This window comes from Palaemon carinicauda, chromosome 1, assembly GCF_036898095.1.
Source record: "Palaemon carinicauda isolate YSFRI2023 chromosome 1, ASM3689809v2, whole genome shotgun sequence".
Lineage (NCBI taxonomy): Eukaryota > Metazoa > Arthropoda > Malacostraca > Decapoda > Palaemonidae > Palaemon > Palaemon carinicauda.
In genome coordinates this window covers 261,718,213-261,732,105 of record NC_090725.1, presented here as the reverse complement: position 1 = coordinate 261,732,105, position 13,893 = coordinate 261,718,213, and the positions used below count along the sequence as shown (strand labels likewise).

The 13,893-nt window shown below is 42.1% G+C and overlaps 1 protein-coding gene across 1 annotated transcript in view; it reads left to right on the top strand.

Annotated features, from left to right (window-relative positions):
- Set (NAP domain-containing protein SET) overlaps positions 1-13,893 on the top strand; it is a 50,345-nt gene that overhangs the window by 17,987 nt on the left and 18,465 nt on the right. The window contains exon 3 of the mRNA XM_068389659.1: positions 5,432-5,508. Within this exon, the coding sequence (XP_068245760.1) occupies positions 5,432-5,508 (77 nt within the window). The remainder of the gene's footprint in view (positions 1-5,431; positions 5,509-13,893) is intronic.

The window sequence follows — 13,893 nt, the reverse complement described above, 5'->3', positions numbered from 1 at the left end:
CCATCTGCCAGGCGTACGATGTTGTGGACTCTACTACAGTCCATGCAAGCACAGCTTTCGGACTTGATGCGTGAGTGTCGTGCTGAGAGTGTTGCACCTCCTGCACCTGTGGTGCACCAACCTCCTGCACCCGTTCAGCCTGTGCTGCACCCGCCTGCACCGGTGGTGCACCAACCTCCTGCACCCGTTCAGCCTGTGCTGCACCCGCCTGCACCGGTGGTGCACCAACCTCCTGCACCAGTTCAGCCTATGCTGCACCCGCCTGCACCGGTGGTGCACCAACCTCCTGCACCCGTTCAGCCTGTGCTGCACCCGCCTGCACTCGCTGCACCCAGTCGCAGCTCCATCTGCCAGGCGTACGATGTTGAACCACTTTCGGAGTTTGCTGTTCACAGTGTTGTTCAGCCTCAGCCTTCTTTAAGGCAACCCTTGCTTTGGGATCAGGAGAGTTACACTCTTCCTCCTCCTCCCCTTGCTGCTCCTCCAGTGGTGCAACTCTCGGTTGGGGTACAACAACCTCTCCCCTCCGTGAGTCTGTCTGCTCAACCAGCGCTGCACCGAGTTCAACCCTCATCTAGGCAAGCTCATCTACACCATGCACTTGCGCCTCAGGAGCCTCAGCTTGCTAGAACTTTACCTTGTTCTGCGCAGCCTCAATCTTCTCATGCTCCACTCATCTCTAAGGAACGGACTACTCCGCCTCCGTCCTCCGCTTAGCTGGTACAATCCTTGGGTGCAACTCTTGCTAGGAGTCAACCTCCTTCACCCTTGCACCTGCCTTCTGCTCCGTCTGTTGTTCAGCCTATGCAGTCTGAACCTCAGGTTTTCCCTCAAGTTGAGGAAACCTCTGTTGTTGTTCCAGCTCGTTCTGACTCTGCTGTTCAGCATACCATGGTTCAACCCCATGCAAGCATGCATTAAGCACTCTAGCACTGGTCATGGAATTTCTGAGAAATGTTAAACGCCATGCACACGCTCTGCTTTCCTTTCAGCAGGCTCTGCTTACAGCAGGCTCTACTTCCTACATGCTCAGCATTCAGCATGCTCTGCATTCAGCATGCTCTGCATACAACATGCTCTGCAGACAGCATGCTCTGCATTCAGCATGCTCTGCATACAGCATACTCTGCATACATCATGCTCTGCATACCTTACCGCATGCTTCTCAACACATCTTGGGTTGTTGCCAACTCACTAGACTGTCAAGCAGTTTCATAACGTTGCCTTCTAGTCTGCTGCTTTGCACCAGTGAACCCTCACTCAGAGAACTTAGCTTTTCTAGGATAAGGTCCCTGTAGATGAGAAAGTTCTTTTCTCCCTCCTTCTGATATTCCCTTGAGGACTCTGTCATTTGGAGGGAGCCTTTAGCTGCATAACCTCTTATGGACTTTTATTTAAGCATAACATGCTTACAGGGAAGGTAATGGTTACACTTCAGCCGCTAATCCCGTCTGTTACCACACCTGCTCCCATAGACCTTGAGCTGTGTTGCATGACATGCAGTCCAAGCTTAGTCCTTGTTAGAGGATTTTTTGTTTACGGAGTCAATGTGTCACGGGGAAGACGTTCAACAACCAACAGAAGGGACTTGTTGTGACGCAGTGGGCAACCTCAGCAACCCGTTAAGGAGTTGTCTGTACGACCCAGACAGTCTAGACAGATTCGGGTTGTCACTGTACTTCCTCGCTTGCCCATGATTGACAGTTTACAGACTGTGCAGCAGTATCATGATCTTGTGTCCGGCTCCGTCAGACGACTGGCTTTTAAGAGCTCCCTCAAGTCGTCGCTGTCTGGAGATTTTCAAATGGACTATGGATCTGACCAAGGAACTGGGCCTCCTGGTCAATTTTGAGGAGTCTCAGCTCGTTCCATCCCAGACCATTGTCTCCTTGGGTATGGATCTTCAGAGTCGAGCTTTTCGGACTTGTCCGTCGGCCCCAAGGATCTTCCAAGCCCTAGAATGCATCCAGAGCATGCTGAGAAGGAACCGATGCTTAGTCAGGCAGTGGATGAGTCTAACAGGGACACTTTCATCGCTGGCCCTGTTCATCGAGTTAGGGAGACTCCACCTCCGCCCCCTTCAGTATCATCTAGCTGCTCACTGGATAAAGGACATGACGCTAGAGACGGGCTCAGTCCCTGTTTCCGAAGAGATGAGGTCTACTCTAACGTGGTGGAAGAACAGCATTCTTCTCAAGGAAGGTCTACCATTGGCTGTTCAGTCCTCCGACCACCGTCTCTTCTCGGACGCATCGGACACGGGCTGGGGTGCGACACTGGACGGACAGGAATGCTCGGGAACATGGAATCAGGAGCAAAGGACACTTCACATCTATTGCAAGGAGTTGTTGGCAGTTCATTTGGCCTTGATAAACTTCAAGTCCCTCCAGCTTAACAAGGTGGTGGAGGTGAACTCCGACTACACCACAGCCTTGGCTTACATCTCCAAGCAGGGAGGGACTCATTCGAGGAAGTTGTTCGAGATCGCAAGGGACCTCCTCATTTGGTCAAAAGATCGAAAGCTCACGCTGGTAACGAGGCTCATTCAGGGCGATATGAATGTCATGGCAGATCGCCTCAGCCGGAAGGGTCAGGTCTTCCCCACAGAGTGGACCCTTCACAAGAATGTTTGCAGCAGACTTTGGGCCCTGTGGGATCAGCCAACCATAGATCTATTCGCTACCTCGATGACCAAGAGGCTCCTCTTGTATTGTTCTCCGATTCCAGACCCAGCAGCAGTTCGCGTGGATGCCTTTCTGCTGGATTGGTCCCATCTCAACCTGTATGCATTCCCGCCGTTCAAGATTGTCAACAGGGTACTTCAGAAGTTCGCCTCTCACAAAGGGACACGGCTGACGTTGGTTGCTCCCCTCTGGCCCGCGAGAGAATGTTTCACTGAGGTACTGCAATGGCTGGTCGACGTTCCCAGGACTCTTCCTCCTAGAGTGGACCTTCTGCGTCAACCTCACGTAAAGAAGGTACTCCCAACCTCCACGCTCTTCGTCTGACTGCCTTCAGACTATCGAAAGACTCTCAAGAGCTAGAGGCTTTTCGAAGGAGGCAGCCAGAGCGATTGCCAGAGCAAGGACGACATCCACTCTCAGAGTCTATCAGTCTTTATGGGAAGTCTTCCGAAGCTGGTGCAAGGCCAATGCAGTTTTCCTCAACCAGTACCAATGTAACCCAGATTGCTGACTTCCTGTTACATCTAAGGAACGTAAGCTCCCTATCAGCTCCTACGATCAAGGGTTACAGAAGTTTGTTGGCAGCGGTTTTCCGCCACAGAGGCTTGGATCTTTCCTCCAACAAAGATCTACAGGACCTCTTAGGTCTTTTGAGACCTCAAAGGAACGTCGGTTGTCCACTCCAGGCTGGAATCTAGACGTGGTCCTAAGGTTCCTAATGTCATCAGGATTTGAACCGCTCCAATCAGCCTCTTTTAAGGACCTCACATTAAAAAACTCTTTTCCTCGTGTGCTTAGCAACAGGTAAAAGAGTAAGTGAGATCCACGCCTTCAGCAGGAACATAGGTTTCACATCTGAAACGGCTACATGTTCCTTGCGGCTCGGTTTTTTTGGCTAAAACGAGCTTCCTTCCCGTCCTTGCCCTAAGTCGTTCGAGATCCCAAGCCTGTCCAACATGGTGGGGAACGAACTAGAGAGAGTACTTTGCCCTGTTAGAGCTCTTAAGTACTATTTAAGAAGGTCAAAACCATTACGAGGACAATCAGAAGCCTTATGGTGTGCTATCAAGAAGCCTTCTCTACCAATGTCTAAGAACTCAGTTTCTTACTACATCAGGCTTCTGATTAGAGAAGCAAATTCTCATCTGAAGGAAGAAGACCTTGCTTTGCTGAAGGTAAGGACACATGAAGTGAGAGCTGTGGCTACTTCAGTGGCCTTCAAACAGAACCGTTCTCTGCAGAGTGTTATGGATGCAACCTATTGGAGAAGCAAGTCAGTGTTCGCATCATTCTATCTCAAAGATGTCCAGTCTCTTTACGAGTACTGCTACACCCTGGGTCCATTCGTAGCAACGAATGCAGTAGTAGGCGAGGGCTCAGCCACTACATTCCCATAATTCCATAACTTTTTAACCTTTCTCTTGAATACTTTTTATGGGTTGTTCGGTCGGCTAAGAAGCCTTCCACATCCTTGTTGATTTGGCGGGTGGTCAATTCTTTCTTGAGAAGCGCCGAGGTTAAAGGTTGTGATGAGGTCCTTTAGTATGGGTTGCAGCCCTGTATACTTTAGCACCTTTGGGTTGATTCAGCCTCCAAGAGGAACGCTGCGCTCAGTAAGGAAGACGAACTTAAAAAAGAGACAGAGTAACGGTTCAATTCGACTTCCTTACCAGGTACTTATTATTTCATTGTTATTTGAGATAACTGTTATATGAAATATGGGATACTTAGCTATCCTTTAATCTTGTACACTGGTTTTCACCCACCCCCCTGGGTGTGAATCAGCTACATGATTATCGGGTAAGTTTAATATTGAAAAATGTTATTTTCATTAGTAAAATAAATTTTTGAATATACTTACCCGATAATCATGATTTAATTGACCCTCCCTTCCTCCCCATAGAGAACCAGTGGGACCGAGGAATAATTGAGGAGGTGTCAACAAGAAGTACTTGAGTACCTGGCCACAGGTGGCGCTGGTAAGAACACCCCCTTCTAGTATTGTGATAGCTGGCGTATCCCTCCATAGAATTCTGTCGGGCAACAGAGTTGACAGCTACATGATTATCGGGTAAGTATATTCAAAAATTTATTTTACTAATGAAAATAACATTTTTCGCATTATGAGTTTCCTTTTACATGGAAATTGCTTATTTCGTTCTAAGCCCTACAAAAACACCACATTGAATTTGATAAGTCTAAACTGTACTAAACACAATATAATACAAGCAGATATCACATTCTTATACTCACTATGGTGCCCATCAACAACAACTCTCTGCGATCTATTACTTAAAAAAAGTTCAATAATCAGGGCACTCCCTCCCGCTTCCCCAGAATCAAGTGACTTGATTACACAAAGGTGAGTGAAGTGTGAACGAATGAAGGCTATTTTAGAATTGGGAAAACCTCTTTTTCTTGTAGCTTGAACTTTAATTATTAGAGTATGGGGATTTATGCTGGATAAGTATTGATTTAACATTTGTTGTAAATTTGCTTTTATTTTCAAGACATTACTGGTTTCATTTCAAAACTTTTTAACATTTTATGGTTTCTGGTACATGTTAGCACACAAACACAAGTGTGTTTGGGGAGGCCTCAACTTGAAGTATGATAAAGTTGAATAGGATTTTTATTAAATTTATCAGCGATTTGTTTTTTGTAGCTTGCTCTGATATAGTATGTTTTATGATAAAGTTACATTGATAAATTTTCATAATCTTATATTTTATATTCCAATTTTTCAGAATCAAATTCTTTTTCGATGAAAACCCATATTTTGAAAATGATGTCCTCATAAAAGAGTTTCACCTGGGCTCCACAGGTAAGAACATTGCAGATTTTCTCATTTTTGTTTCGGTATTACTGACTAAAGTTCTGATAAAACAAACCTACAGATTGTGCAATCCTCATTTCCAGTCTGAATGTACTTAGTTATACAGATTTTGAAGTATTGAAAACCATTGAAGTATAGCAGTTAAGACTGACTAGTTATACAGATTTTGAAGTATTGAAAACCATTGAAGTATAGCAGTTAAGACTGACTGTTTAAGCATGTAATCCCGACGCAAAAGCTGGCTGTATTTATCCTTGTCATTGATTTGTCTCCTGATGACAAAATGTTGAGTCTGATGAGACTTGAAATTTATAATTCAATATAATTTATTTTGTGTTTTATTCTTTTTCAAGTCCTTTCTTCATTGTTTAGTTTTATTGTGTAAGTTTCTTGAAAGTAGATTGTTAGGCAATTGATCAGATAATTGGTGTTCTAGTCCTTTAAAGAGTATTAAAGAATTGCTTTTATCGTAAGCTACTTACATACGGCTTAAATCTGTATGTAAGCAAACCTTTTATCATTCAGATGAATGCTTGCATTCATGTTATTGGGTCTTTCCTTATGTGTAGATAGGGAATAGTAACCTAGACTAGCCTAGTTTGGTTTACCTCAAAATTCTGAATTGTAGCCTTACAAAGTTTGATTTATACAAACATATTCTTAAGTTAATATTACAATGTTTGATTTATACAAACATGCTCAAGTTAATACTTAACACAGAATTCAACTAATTATGAAATATTTGTCTCTAGTTTGCTTTAAACAAAACACGAAATTAATATGATTTTATCTAGCAAAACAAAATCTAATTTTTGATCCATGCTAGGCCTTTTCATATTTGCTTTAGTGTGGGTACAGACAAGCTGCCTGTGAATTCACTTACAATGTAACCGTTCTAGTAAGTTTATACCTCCCCTGTTCACCTGTTAAAAGAGGGCTGTGTCCCAAAATGATCTTCATTTCCTGCCACGTACAGATGGTCCTCAAGATCCATTCTTACGATGTGTCGTAAGTCATATTGTGTATACATAACATACTGTATGTACATATATAAACATAATCTGCTACATATGTATAATATATTTTAAAAAGAGAAAATTAACCCTTATACATACAAATAACTGTACTCTATAAAGTAGTGTACCTACTATACACTAATATAGTACAGTACTAGTAGACAATAAGTAATGCATATAACAATACCTTATCTTTATTCCCCTTTGTCATTTCGCTTTGCTTTGTCCACATTAAGGCTTTCCTCTTTTTGGATGCACTGCCATCAGAAGGGTGGCCTTTATACTTCCTACACTTGTTGCTCAGCCAAAAAAAAAAAATTCTAAATAAAGAGCAGCACTGTAATCCCAAATGCATACTGTAAAATAAGATGGCTAACTAAACTTATTATGGGCCCTTAATTTTCCCTGTCTGACCCTTCATTATCGGAATTACCAGAGAGACCGATAACAAAGGATGACAGCCACTTGGTCAAACAAGAATAAATTATCTCCGACTAAATTTAGTGAGACTAAGAATACTCAGAGTGATTAGGACGCTCTGGCCTCAGAAATTGATCAACCAGAACAGGATTCATTTCGGGAACCACTGATTTCTCCAGAGTTTTGAATTCTAACGTATCACTATCCCCACTAATGAGTGTGCTAAGCATGGGGAACAGCTTTTTATTTCAGACGTAGGAGAGCAAGGAGATTTTTCATTCATGATGTAGATTTCTCTCGTTAATGTAGATCAATGACCATCTAATAACCTACCAACATGGTCCTCATACATTTCGGTGATTGGACAATAGATATCTCTTTCAACTTTTGATACATACATACATACATATACCAGGGCACTTCCCCCAATTTTGGGGGTTAGCCGACATCAACAAAAGAAACAAAAACAAAAAAGGGGACCTCTACTCTACGTTCCTCCCAGCCTAACAAGGGACTCAACCGAGTTCAGCTGGTACTGCTAGGGTGCCACAGCCCACCCTCCCCCGTTATCCACCACAGATGAAGCTTCATAATGCTGAATCCCCTACTGCTGCTACCTCCGCGGTCATCTAAGGCATTGGAGGCAGCAGCAGGGCCTACCGGCACTGTGCCACAATCGCTCGCCATTCATTCCTATTTCTAGCACGCTCTCTTGCCTCTCTCACATCTATCCTCCTATCACCCAGAGCTTCCTTCACTCCATCCATTCACCCAAAACCTTGGCCTTCCTCTTGTACTTCTCCCATCAACTCTTGCATTCATCACCTTCTTTAGCAGACAGCCATTTTCCATTCTCTCAACATGGCCAAACCACCTCAACACATTCATATCTACTCTAGCTGCTAACTCATTTCTTACACCCATTCTCACTCTCACCACTTCGTTCCTAACCCATCTACTCGAGATACACCAGCCATACTTTTGATACGTTATATTATTCCCAGTGAGATCCCATAGCGTGATGGACAATAATGCTCGAGGACCCAAATGATAAGATTTTCCCTAGAAAGGAAGCTGTTAATGTTTCCCCTGGAAAAGCATGAACACTTCCAGACTCTCACAATGTGTTAAGTGCAAAGTGATCAGAAAGATTGATTGTATAGACCTAGTGAGAGTGCGAATCTTTCCCTTCGTCTGCAGATGCAAAAACTACTTGTGTCTTTTTCCCCAAAAAGGTACAAAAGAGTGTAAATCTATCATGGCACAAAACAGAAATGCACAATTGGTGTAATGCATGCTTAGTCTTAACAAAACAAGAGCCCTGACCACCAGGGCCCAGCCTTAGAACCAGAAGCTTAATTTTAGAATCAATTGTTATAGGGAATTCTCTAGAACAAAGTGCTGAAGTGGCAATAGAAGCGAGAGGTGTTGCTCCCATAGAGGTATTCTCATTGGAACCAGGGTAGGCATCCCACTTTCTAGAAATCACGAGCCTCACATGTCGCAGCGATGGTTTAGGCAAGCCACCTTGTGCCCAAGTACCAAGAAGGGAAAAAATGCTTGCTGTAAGTTCAATGTCCCATCATCAAACCAGGCAAAAGGCACGTTGGGTCTGAATAATAAGCAAATCTGAGTTCTAGTGAATAAATGAAACTTCCTCCAGCTTTATCTAGACAAGAAGTTTTATATACACTGAGACACATCCTAGTCTGCTTATATTCGACCTGCACGTTGCAGACTTAAGACCTAGCACATCATCCTCCTACCTCTCTTTCTGCCATAGAGTTCCAGCATTTGGAGGCAGCAGTAATGTCTGTTTTTTAGGCTTGCTTCCAGCTAGACCATTGGTGAGGAGCAGTATCAGAAAATCAGTTCCTGATACAAAAAAGCAGTATGAAGAGTGCGTTCTCCATCAGACAGCTTTATTTGGGGAAACTGCATATTAAAGAGGAGAGACGTTGTAAGTATGAAGTTCCCAAGGCGTATGACAGGCAGATTCCTTTAACTTGAGGAACTCTAATACCAAGAACCATTCAACTTTTCCCCCCCCCCTCCCACTAGCTAATACCAAGAACCATCCAACTTTCCCCCCCCCCCCACTAGCAGAAGTAGTGACGACAGTAGAGAAATGTGAGAGGACCTGCCAATCCTCATTCCTGAAAAGAGCTGCAGCATCTCTGTTCTCAGCTTCTCAATAAATGCCTAGGTCATCCCCCCTCAAACATGCTGCTGCATGTCATCTGTTACCATAACCAGACAACAACCAGCATTATAAAAGGCAGTTGGAGCCCTCGACTTTCTTTCGCACCAGGGCCGTTCCTTTCACATGAGTCAAGGATGTTGAGGTATCCTTTAGGGACGTCACATCCCCATATTTACCACCTGTAGGAGGAATGCCTGCGTCACTAGACAAGGTGGCAATTTTTTTGGGGCAGAATCTTTGCTGTAGAGGTTCTTCGCTCTGGGTATCGCATCCCGTTCATGAGCTGTCACCCTCCATTAACTCTGACTCCGATGATCCCATCATTGTATTTGATGAGATCCTAAAAAGATCTGCTCTTGAAGAAAGAGATTTCATTGATGCTGGAGACAAATCTTCAACAGGTCCCTGGGTTTCTTCAGCGACCTCTTCCTAGTAGAGAAATTGTCAGGAGGTTGGTGACCTGTCATAAATCTTTCCCATTTGAATCAGCCCTCTTAACGAGAGAATGCTTTGATGAAGCCATTGAGCTTCAGCGCTGCATATCATTCCCGTGCTGAAGCTTGGCGACGGGCAAGAGGTCTTTTGACCTGGGGAATTTCTTTTTCCTCAGTTTGACTAAATTTCTCTCTTCCTATTTTTGTTACTTATAATTGTTCCATTCTCCTTCATATTTAGCCGCTGTCTCTAACCTCGCTGTCAAAACTCTTACCCATTTTACTGTCCAGATTGTTTAAGGGGGCATCATATCCAGGATAGGAATTTTTTTTCAAAATCAATTATTGGGAGGTGAGGTAGTCATGCCAACTACCTGATAATGTCCGGACACCTAGGAGTGTTAGTATTTTCATACTGGCACGCGGGACTTTGGATTCCAGCGGTTGGCCAGTTGCATAGAGATAGGAATCTCGGCATTCTGTCTGGGTTGCCTGTCACTATGATGAAACTGGGGATGATTGTATTCTTGCAATGCTCTCAGTCCCATCAAGCAGATTTGGCATACACTTGAGCCACTCTAATCATTGTGGTACCATCCCTTAGAGGTAGGGTAGGGAGGGGACATTAGGAATACAGCTCTTGCATGTGTCATTGGTGGAGAAATTAATTCCATGAAAGGTTAATGGGGGGGTCTTTGGGATTTGAGTGTCTTATTATTTTCTTTAACTTACTGTTAACTTATTTTTTTCCATTATTTTTTCATTATTATTAATACCCCTTTCCTCCCCCCAAAAATGAATGAGTAATGTTCCCTTGACCCCTGGATCAGGTGGCGGACCCCAGACACTGTTAATTGCCTCTTCTTCGGCCAATGTTATTAAAGACAATTTATCGGCACTGGCAGAAAATTTTATTTATAATAGGGGTAACAGTAATACTGTACTCTGGTTCTGGCACAATACCAGATCCAACTAAAGATCTTGATGCATATAAACCTGAAGAATGGAGAGGAAAAGTAAGAACCCCCAAGCCTTCAACAGCGCATGTGGGAAGATTTATAATTACAAATAGGATGAGTAAATTTATACAAAAAAAAAGTTTATTTAATTAAAAGTAAGGGTATTGGTAAATACAGTAAGCAATCTGTTTTGATCAATGCTAAATCAGATACTCAAGTTCATATGCTTTGTAGCATGGAGATTGAAGACACTGATCCCATTAAAGATATCAAACCACACATGAACTTTAGTTACGGTGAAGGAGTAATCTTTGATAGTGACCTATATGATTTTTCAGAACCAGAAATACTGGCCATGTGCCCTTCTAATATTTGGAAAGTAAGGAAGGTTTCCAAAACAAGCATGATAGTTTTAACCTTTGAAACCCAAGTAAATATTGAGAATGAAAGAGTACGTGTTCGAGAATATAAACCTAGGCTTCAATTGTTTCAAATATGGTCGTCCATCCCAGTACTGCAATAATACGAAGGTTTGTATTGACTGTTCTTCATTAGACCATGGTGAATGCAACAGAGATGTAACTTGTGCAAACTGTACAGAACATAAATCAAACGATAAAAGATGTAGATAATACAAGAAAGAAGAAGCTGCTATCTTGAAAGTAAATGCTGAACATACTGTATTAGTGTAGGCCATGCAAAAAAATTTACTTAATCGGCAACTTAATTTTGCTCAAGCTGTTAAGGTGCCACGAAAAAGTAATAATCCACTACCTCTTACTATCACAGGTCGTCAGGTGCATCTCCCTTAGTGATAGTGGCCCAGTCATCTGGGTCAAGTGCTCGACCTGTTGAAATTCGAGCACAAGCCTTCAGAGAGGTCAAGATGGCTTCCACCACCTCAAAAGTACTTTCACAGTCAGAATTCTCATCAGGTGCATCTCCCCTAGAGTTGGTATCCCAGCCTTCTGGGTCAAGTGTTTGACCTGTTGAAGTTCGAGCACGCTCCTCAAAAGTTTCGTCTCAGGCAGAATCTCTACCTGACTTAATGGAGATTGGAAAACAAGAGCTTCCAAAGAGGAAAAGGTCCCCCTTGTCCTCACCTTCATTTACACCAGGAAATGCCTTCTCACTCATGATCTTGAGGCTGACTTGAACAAAGATAACAGAAAGAAAGAAAAGAAGAGCAGTGCCATAATAAAACCTTCCTTCTCTGGCTCCATCTGAGAAGTCCCAAATGATAAATGAGACAAAAAAAAATAAAAGATAATGTCCATCATCCAGTAGAACTGCAGGGGTTTAAATACTAGTATTGATCAAATAAAACCAGGGATTCAAACGCTAAGATAATTTGTCTACAGGAAACAAAAATCAGCGACAAACCATTTAATCCTTGACTCAATTATCATTTTTTTAGATTCCCTTCTTTGCAAGTTGCAGGAGCTTAAGGTGGCACAAGTTTCATTATTCACAAATCTATAAAGTTTGAAACCATCCCCTCACTACACCAATACAGCCATGTGCTGGTAGAACACATAATCGGGGAAAAAAATTACTTTATTCTTGGTAAATCTTGAACCATCTTTTTGACTTTTCCTCTTAGACCATGCTGAGAATCCAAGAAGTCTTAGACCTCCAAGACCTGATCAATCAGCTCCCTGCCCCTTTCATTTTTATGGGTGATTTTAATGCAAAGCTTACTTTATATGGTGGAAATGTGTGTGATAGATGGGGTAATCTTGTTGAAGAATTAATCGATAAGTGATCTAATACTAATGAATGATGGTTCTCCAACTACAGTATAGTAGAACCATTTAACGAGAGAACTTCAAGCTCATTTGCAGCGTTGCCGATTCTCCTTAATCCCGATGCCTTCGCTCCACTAAAGAGAAGGTAAGAAAAATGACAAACTAGGAGATATGGCATACATGTTGCCACATCTTCACTGGGTCAGTTCACTGAGACTTGGTCAAATCCTATTAAATGCTTGAAGATCAGCTTCCACATTCATTGTCTCGTGCAATACCCTTCCATAAACACCATGGAGAGTTCCTCTCATTGTGTTCTTCGCCCAGAAAAAAGAGAAATGGCATACAATGTCTATCAGTTTTTTTAAATGGGAAAAGGATAATGAAACTTGAATTTTTAATTGACCAAGCAATCGAACGTGTCACAGATGCAACCAAGATATCAAAAACCACTTTGTTTTAGGTTTGCAAGGAGGCAAAGTTAATAAGGAAGAATTCAGAGATCCTATTTTTAGGGAAAAGAAAAGGGTCGAAAACTAACAAATATGGATGATTTTGATCTAGAAGATGAACTGTGCTAGAATTTTATGCAAAAATTGAGATTCCAACAATCAAAAATGTTTTATAAGTTAAGGAAAATATTGGCTTTGGTGGATGCAAAGAATCCTTTAAAAAATTACTGCATGAAAAAGGTTTCTCTCAAAAAACTGAGCGCAAGAAAACCGTAACAAATATGGATGATTTTGATCAAGGAGTTATAGGACGAAGTGTGCTAGAATTTTATGCAAAAAATTAAATTCCAAAGATCGAAAAAGTTTTTCAAGTTGAGGAAAGTATTGGCTTTAGTGGATGCAAAGAATCCTTTCAAAAATTACTGCATGAAATAGGTTTCTCTTATAAAAAAACTGAGCGCAAGAAAATTTCTGCTAGAGAGAAGTGATATAAGTGGAAGAACTAAATTTTTACATAAAATTAAATATTAAATGTAGATAGGGGAATGGTCGTACATACATATAAATAAAACCTGTGTTGGCAAAAATTATACTGTAGGCGTTGGCATGATGATTCGCCTGACCATGCAACTGGCATAAAACCAAAAATGGGAAAGGGTAGCAAAGGATCAAAGGATGGCTTTGTTCCCAATGCTGAGCTGGTATTCCAAGCTTAACACGATGGTGGAGATACAGATGAATATACAGTAGATGTATTTAAAAAAATGGTTGGAGATGCAGATGAATATACAGTAGATGTATTTCAAAAAATGGTTTACAACGTACAACGCAGCTACTTCCAAACATAACTCCATCATCTGTAATTGTAATGGACAATGCTTCATACTATTCAGTTCTAATCGACAGACCCCCAACAATGTCACAAACGAAGAATGATATGCGAGATTGGCTGAAAAAACATGATGTAAACCCTCAGTATTACCTTACAAAATGCGTGTTATATGAAATTATAAAATTGAGGAAAAACTCGCAAGAACCAAAATATGTAATCGACGACAGCTATTCAAAATGGTCACCAGATTTTACGCTTGCCTCCTTACCATTCCCATTATAACCTAATTGTCTTGATAATGGCTCAGGT